Here is an 8,225-nt window from a genome sequence, read left to right on the forward strand (position 1 = left end):
TTATTATATATATATATATATATATATATATATATATATATATATTAACAAGATAGTCGCTTTCCAAACTACCAAAGAATGTAGCTATTAGCTAATAACTACAAGATACAATTTTATGCCAGAGGACGTAGCCTCTAATGAGAACCGACTAGCTGTCGATTTCGAAACTACCAAGGGATATAGCTATTAGCTAACAACTACTAGATACAATTTTATGCGAGAGGACGTAGCCTACTCTATGTCTAATCTCTTACACACACAGCCACAGCCTACAGGTGGTTTATTGTAGAATAGTAGGTTAATTCCTTATGCATACATCATGTAGGTGCCCATTCCGAGGCAGTGGTGCAGCCTTCGACTCTTCGATTAGCTTTCTTTCTTCCTCAGCTTTATGTAGACCCCCAAAAAAAAGTTAAGCCTTCCATCAACATATCGGGAGAACAGGTTTTGGGTACATAAACAATTAAATATGTATTTATTTTTGGTTTCCCCACTCCTTGGACTGTGAATACAGTCATACTTATTTTAATAGATTTAGTGATAATTATATTTTTAACAAAAGAAAACATAGTCTACTTCCCAAACCAAAACTCGTTTCGAACAAAAAAACAAAACAAAAATCATATAGCAAGTTATACTCTTTTGTTTTTAAGAATCAAATATAACTCCTGGTGGGGTGTTGTATTTTTTTTTTAAATACAGTACACAGGTCATAAAATCATAAATACAGTCTTACTTGTTACTGACTAAATATTTTACTTGTTACTGACTAAATATTTACACTGACTACAGTAGAACTGGTACAGTGGTGAGTGGTAAAAAAAATTAAAAACTGGTAACTGGTATTTTTGAAAAATACATTTTTAATGTAACCGGTGAACTTTAGAATCTAAATAAAAATGGCAAACGCTCTGAGTCCTCTGTGTTTACTCTGTCAAAGATTAGAACCAATCCCAGAGTCGAGTACTCGGAGTCTCGGAGTTCAAATTTCGGAGTTCGGAGTTTGGAATCGACGAAAAATTTAATTGTTCTTGTTCTTGTTTTTAAAAACAAATATTCGTGTGTGCATATGTATGTATGTATGTACTGCTTGTACAATTGTACATAAATAGAACAAAAAAGAATGCACAAGAGAACTATTGAAGAGATGAGACTTTAGATTAGACTTGAGACTTGCGAGAGTGCTTGAGACTTAAGACTTGAGACTTGAGACTCTTCTTGACTTTGAGACGTGAAGATTAAGCTCAATACGTTTTGCCTATATGAGAGAAGCTATATACATAAACGCAAAAAGTTTTGTTTTTTAAAGCGTTTTAAAGTATATCGGGGGCAAATCGACCATGAAAATTTTCCAAGTGCACCTCAGAAATTGACCTTTCGTTGAATAACAGGGCCACAAAATGCGTAATGTCCAATGAAAAGCTGATTTTTGTTTAAAAATACAACTGACACAAAATCAAAGTGAGATAATTCGTGACAATTAGGCCGCCTCATAAAAGGTACCTATTTGTAAACCCATAGGACTATATATAGGATAAACTTTGAACGTAAACGCTTATTTTTAATATTATTTTGAAATTTATTTTTTTTGCGTTATTTTTTTAAAGGGAAACGCAATTAGGTTAACTTGAAGAGTTGAAGTTGAGTCGTTAAATCTTTTTTTAATGAAGTCAAAAGATCTGGGGCCCTGGCGGTCAGGCGGTAGCCTCTCTGGGCGGCGGCCGGTGGGCCGGCCAGGTCCTACATTATACATATCTATCTTTTTTTAAAAAGCTCTTTTTATTTTTTTTCAAAACAATATAAACTACGTATGTACCCAATTCATAGCCTCTACTTTTTTTTAAACAAATACATTTTAGGTGTACATATGCATGTACATAGTATTTATTTATTTATTTTGTTTTAAAAAAACAATACATATTTATACATAGCCTTTTAAATTTTAAACATTTATATCATATTTATTTTCTATTTAGTTCTTTTATTAGGAGGCTACAAAATCATCGTGTTAAATTTTGCTTTTGTTTTTAAAAAACCCACAATTAATTATATTACTATCGTTCATCCTGTAATATTTCGAAAACAAACACAAAAGGCAGGACAATTTTTATACACAGAAATAGCCGTAGGCATAAAAAGCACCTGTGCCCTGTGCCCTGTGCCCTGTGCCCTGTGCCCTGTGGCCTTTTTTTTTCTTTTTACTTTTTTAGGCCTCTATTGTCAATTATATCATACTTTATTCCAGGTCCCAGACTCCCAGAGATTTTTTTTATAAGAGAATTACCGTACTGAACCTACCCAGTACCCGCCTATGTATTGAGACTAATTTCCCCTTCGACTACACGACAATATCATTATTCATTTCTGATGTTAGACTTGTAAATACCGCGTTAGTTCAACGTAAAATATGAACATCCCTATGTAGATTGTAGTATATAAAATAAGTCTCGCCGACGGTGTCGTCTCACAAAAAAAAAATATTTTATCAAAGATGAAGAGTATTGTTACTCTCTTAATAACTTTTCTGTGCTTCACGGTTGCACAGCCCGTGAATACTACGCTCGATGGAAATGCCAAAACAACTGTGGCACAACCTGTGAACGTAATTATAGCACAGCTTATGAATATACCTGTAGTACAGCCTGTGAATGCAACTGTCTCACAGCCTATGAATATAACTGTAGTACAGCCTGTGAATGCAACTGTATCACAGCCTACGAATACAACTGTGGCACAGCCTGCGAATACAACTGTAGTACAGCCTGTGAATGCAACTGTCTCGCAGCCTACGAATACAACTGTGGCACAACCTGCGAATACAACTGTAGTACAGCCTGTGAATGCAACTGTCTCGCAGCCTATGAATACAACTGCGGCACAACCTGCGAATGCAACTGTAGTACAGCCTGTGAATGCAACTGTCTCACAGCCTATGAATACAACTGTGGCACAACCTGCGAATACAACTGTAGTACAACTTGTAGATACAATTACTATAGTAACGAGTGCGTGCGATTGTGCTGGGGCAGTCATTGGTACTGTGTGCTACACTTCCCTCGGTGCCGCGGTAAACAGCAGTATAGACAACGACATAATTACGATCGGAGGCAAGCACGAGGTTCCTGAACCGATTGATATTAATACAGTGATTCTTAGCTTCCAGGGTGCAAAGTGTGATAGTGATGCAGGAGAGCTCATCGCCACCTTTGATAATAATGAGACATCCATCCTTCAAGCAATCAACCCGGATGGCCATATCATAACCATAAAAGATCTCGACTTCACATCCGCTGGTGATAACATGGCGGGTGGCTTTCGCTCATTAGGAAACGTCACATGGCCTAGTAAGCAAGGTGTCAACTTGACCTTGCAAAATGTGCATATGCAAAACATGCGCAGTGCACTCCCTGGAGTTGGCGTGTTTGTTGGCAACAGTCGCGGTTTCGAATCCACAAGCGATTGTACCTTCAAGGATTTGACAATGAAGGGAAACACGTCTTCCACATACCCTGGTGGTGCGGCGATCGCCGTCATCGCGTTGTTTGAGCCATACATAATCACCATCAGAGGTATCTTCGAGCGAAATACTGCGAGATATAATGAAGTATGGGCGAGCAAACACTCGCTGGGGGGCGCAGTGTATCTGGACTACATGCAATCGTCAGTGTATATTCTAAACAGCACATTCCGTGACAATGTAGCTAACCAGGGATCGGCAATACACGTTCAAGGTATTTTCAAGACATTCACAGTCGGAGAGGATTGCCTCTTTGAACGAAATATCGCCAAGGACGATGGGGAAAACGCAAGAGGTGGGGCGTTGAGATTTCTACATTTGGAGGAGAATAGTGTGGTTACAATCTCTGGTGTGTATCGGGAAAACCATTCTGAAGAACGTGGTGGTGTCCTCTCCACTAATATACATAACAGTAACAGTACCTTCCTATGGAAAAACGCGTATTTCAGCGACAATTATTCAGCGGCTGAGGGTGGTGTGTATAGTCAGTATTCTTCCCAAGCTGTCGAAGGACGGTTCGTAATAGATGGATCATGTCGATTCAATAGTAACACTGCCTCGACGGAAAAATCTACCATTATGTACATGGCCAGCCACGGCACCATGTCGGACGCAGACTGGGTGGATGGTACATCTGTAGATGTTGTCGAACGATTCAATTTATAAATTCACTATTCTGTTAAAAATGAACAGTAGAGTAATTTTTTTTATGCAACAGAGACGATAAAAAGCATGCGAGTTTTCTACATTTAGCTCCCGTTCTTTTGGTAGAGTGCGAGTTATTTTATTACTGATTCCCATTCTGACCGAGTAGCGGTCGCTGACTGAATTGGAATTGTGTATCACAGCGGTGCATTTGGTTCGATATTGAGAAGTATTGTGCGCTGGTCCGCGTCCAGTCGCGAAATACATGGGGTAGACAACGCCACACTGCAGGAAAAACGGGATAGGCCCGCCTCTGCATAAGCTCCGAAACTCTAGTCTTGAAGGCGTGGGAAGTACGAGTCAAAATGGCTGTCGCGCTGTCTCATCGCATACCATATGTTGCCGAGGTTGTCAATCGCACATCAACAACTAACGTTGGCAAAATTCGTCAAACCGTTTGGTATTCCAATCAATTTTGTAAGTCTTGATTGCATCTTGCATGGCAGGGAACTGACGCTCCTGTGCCCTTAAGCGGACATTTCGGCCATCGCGTTGGTATCTTTCATTTCCATCGACACAGTTGGTGGTTTGATTGCGCTTAAGCGTCAACTGTGTATGATGGGGTTGTTCTCTCAACTCTAGCAGCTATTTGCTGTCCAACAAAATCACACCTATGTGGTGCGAAGTTCCAGTACTGAGAACGGAGCAGCCACGAACTTTGATTGTCGAAGCTTGATAGCCAGCAACCAATGTAGTCAACGCAGAAAATATTTTCCCCTGGGCCACCATTCCAGGCTGAACCTTGATAGCCGGAATTGTGTACCAACTACCTGTCGATATCGGTCATAGTAGCGTCGATCCTCTAGTCGTGTGTAGTCGCTTTCAGGGCCGGATACAGCCCGTACAGTATTTCTCGCGCAAGATCACCAAACACGGGTCGAATCCTATATCAAGCTTCCAGTCAGTCGAATAACTATAGATCCAGTCTCCTCAATCAGATGAAGAAAACATACCAGGGATGGGATGCAAAAGGCATAAAGCGCACTGATGCCGTTGGAAATCCTGTCCATGATCATTGGCAAGCATCGAATACTCCAGCAGAAAAAGTATCCAACACACGGGTACTGGCGAATGTTGGAGACCGTTGGATTATTTCTATCAAATGGTTCTTCCGTTTAGCAAGTCTCGAAGGAGAAACTTGAAACATAATACTGTATCATATGTAAAATGGTAGCGGGTAGCTGAAATTTTGCAGGTCTATGTGTGATTTTTGCCCGATCAAAACTTTCCCCGTCGTTTCATAGTCACGCGACATTCGGGACAATACCACTTTCCTTTCGGCGCTTCGGTGAGACCTACACAGCTGTAGTGGAACCACTCGCGCAAACAACTGTTCTCATTGTCACATCCCACCATTTCACCATAGGACACCTGTTCAACAGCATGAGAAATGATGTTAACATTGAAAAGCTACAGTGTGCCATTGTCCGCAAATCTTGATAAGTATGTATCATCTAAAATTACCGTGTAACATACGCTACAGATATACACCAGTATACTGATGCGTCTCATACAAACGAAACTAAGCGTGTAGGCGCTAAAACAGAAACTTTATAAACCATCACTCACACCTTCGCCATACCTGGTTGCATATACAGTACGTCTCTTCCGTAGGCTTTGGCAGTTGCACGATGATCGCCGGTGTAGGTGTCGGTGTTGCGACAGCACCAGCAGACGCGCCACGATTAATCCGTCTCTGGCTGGTTGCGGTTTGAGCCAACCCAGAGCGCCCTATAGATCCAGTCGCCGTTCGCACGTTCGTCTCTGTTACCTGCTTCTTTGCTGGCGGTTCGACCGACTTCTCCACTCCTCGCTGACGTTCTATAGATAACAAGGATGAGCTTGAGTACTCCTTCCAGATGGTTTATAGATGAATTACAAGTCCTTTTCAAATCCTTACGAGACCTGCAGCAAACACACATATTTGAGATGCGGAATGAACCTGACACAGGCTCTGACAGCAGCGTGACGAAGAAGGGTATGATGTTGCGACAACATCAAGCAAATAGACGGTGTCGCACGATACCACGCCAAAATATTCCGACACACAAAGGTTCAAATGAATGCCATATAAAAGTGCACACCTGAGATCTTAATCCGCAAAACACAGACTACCGATAATTTGTTTGGATTTGTGAAGTCGTGGATCAAACGTAGCCAACCTCGAGATAGCACATTGCGCGCTGCTAAAAGTTTTAGGGTTTTAGGATAAAGGAAACCGCCACACGAATGATCCTAACTCCCCATTAAAACTTCCGAACCACAAATCGATCAATATACGTGACATAAATCGGCACGCAGAAGAACTTGATTCGCGAGCTTCCAATTATTTGTAACTTACTTATTGTATTCCCCAGAACAGCAATTGCATTTGGTTGCGGTGTGATTACTGTGTCGAGTAGCCGAGACCTCTGCTCTCCCATTGCTGTGACACCTGGTTGTTTCTGGAAACGTGAGAGCAGTATGGTTATAACATGTCAACAAAACTTCGAACAAGATCTCTCAGTACTGATATCTCACGATCTCAGCCTACTCAGAAATACGTTAAACTTCACTAGGTACCAAGGGGTGATATCAAAGAAGCATAAAGAGTCGTTTTGTTCGAAGAATAGGAGTATCTAACTCTAAAACCAATGCGATATGAATGATTCGAATAAATCTAGTCACTGAAATGCACTGACTCACCCTTTCCAGATCAAGTTTGAACTTCTTTATCTCGATTTCTAGGCGTTGCTTATGCCTCGTGACTAGATTGAAGGTCTCCACCGCGAGATTTGATTTGCTCTCTGAAACCTGAATCGCTTCATTGTAGTCTGCCAAGATCTGATAGGCAGGAATTCAAGCAATATCACTAAATGTTCGCTACTTTGTGGAAATATCGATTTTAGCACAGGTGTACTTTGCACCATTCTCCTTCTATCATATGACAAATGAGATAAATCGCACATATGCGCCATATCAACACATCAGCATGACAGAGACTGTGTGCAAGACAAGGTCAAATTTTCCAGTTCAGTAAAGAACTCACCTTCTCCATGAGTTCTTCTCGGTCTTTCTGGACCTTCATGCCCTTTGGTGTTGTGCTGCCCACGGCGAACTTTTTCCCCTTGAAGTTGACATCTACCCTTCGCTTGATACTATCGGACATATCTACGGGACACAAGAAATGTTGAAGTTTGCAGTTTAACAATTTGCTGCGCTTCGGTTATCAATCGACTACTTATAAAGTGCAGATATATCGAATTACATAACTGATAAGATAGTATGTTATTGCTGTAAAGGCGGAATCATACGTATACACCACCTTACATCACACATAATACATACTTTCAACCTTGAGATCCAATTCTCGCATATGTGTGAGATTGTGCTTCAGATCTTCAGGAAGAGTCTCGACAGCTGCAATATGATCATAAAATTTGAGAAATTTAGTTGATTTTGCATTGCTGCTGGCAATGAAGTAGGCGCACATATAATAATTCGGTTGCAACTAAATACCGGGCGTTGCTTGCTGATAAAGATCGTAATCGCTCTATAGGAAGAGTTTTACTTCACTTAAATTATCACATATGGTGGCACACCCGTATATCACTTACGGGAAATGGAAGTGTATCTGGATTCACGTATCTACTCATACGTATAAATCAGTCACAAGTTCACTCTAATACATGAACATGCTGATACGTCTACCTGTTTGTACCAAATATACACCAACATAAATTCAATATCTATTGTCTCTCTGCACTTGAGAAATTGCAAGCTTCATTCGATACTGATAACTTGAATAGGAACAACTTACAGTTATACCGTTCGACAGCAGATACAGATGCAGTCATAGATATAAACAAATGTACAAGAATTTGCTAAAACAAAGAGAAAATGAGAATTTCATATATATATATATATATGTGTGTGTGTGTGTGTGTGTGTGTGTGTGTGTGTGTGTGTGTGTGTGTGTGTTGTGTGTGTGTGTGTGTGTGTGTCGTTGTGTGTGTGTGTGTGT

The 8,225-nt window shown here is 40.6% G+C and overlaps 2 protein-coding genes across 2 annotated transcripts; one reads left to right on the plus strand and one right to left on the minus strand.

The window, feature by feature from the left end:
- Nucleotides 1-2,466: 2,466 nt before the first annotated feature.
- Nucleotides 2,467-4,183, plus strand: SARC_04274 (hypothetical protein; the record flags this gene model as incomplete). The annotated part of the gene is made up of 1 exon (XM_014301892.1): nucleotides 2,467-4,183. Exon 1 carries the CDS (start codon nucleotides 2,492-2,494, stop codon nucleotides 4,181-4,183), a length of 1,692 nt encoding a protein of 563 aa, XP_014157367.1. The 5' UTR covers nucleotides 2,467-2,491.
- On the minus strand, nucleotides 2,683-8,058 carry SARC_04275 (hypothetical protein; the record flags this gene model as incomplete). The annotated part of the gene is made up of 7 exons (XM_014301893.1): nucleotides 2,683-5,593; nucleotides 5,805-6,043; nucleotides 6,564-6,666; nucleotides 6,908-7,045; nucleotides 7,251-7,372; nucleotides 7,550-7,621; nucleotides 8,022-8,058. The coding sequence occupies 7 exons, from the start codon at nucleotides 8,056-8,058 to the stop codon at nucleotides 5,441-5,443; spliced, it is 864 nt and encodes a 287-aa protein (XP_014157368.1). The 3' UTR covers nucleotides 2,683-5,440.
- Between the last annotated feature and the right edge of the window lie 167 nt (nucleotides 8,059-8,225).

The sequence above is a fragment of the Sphaeroforma arctica genome (assembly GCF_001186125.1).
Source record: "Sphaeroforma arctica JP610 unplaced genomic scaffold supercont1.235, whole genome shotgun sequence".
Lineage (NCBI taxonomy): Eukaryota > Ichthyosporea > Ichthyophonida > Sphaeroforma > Sphaeroforma arctica.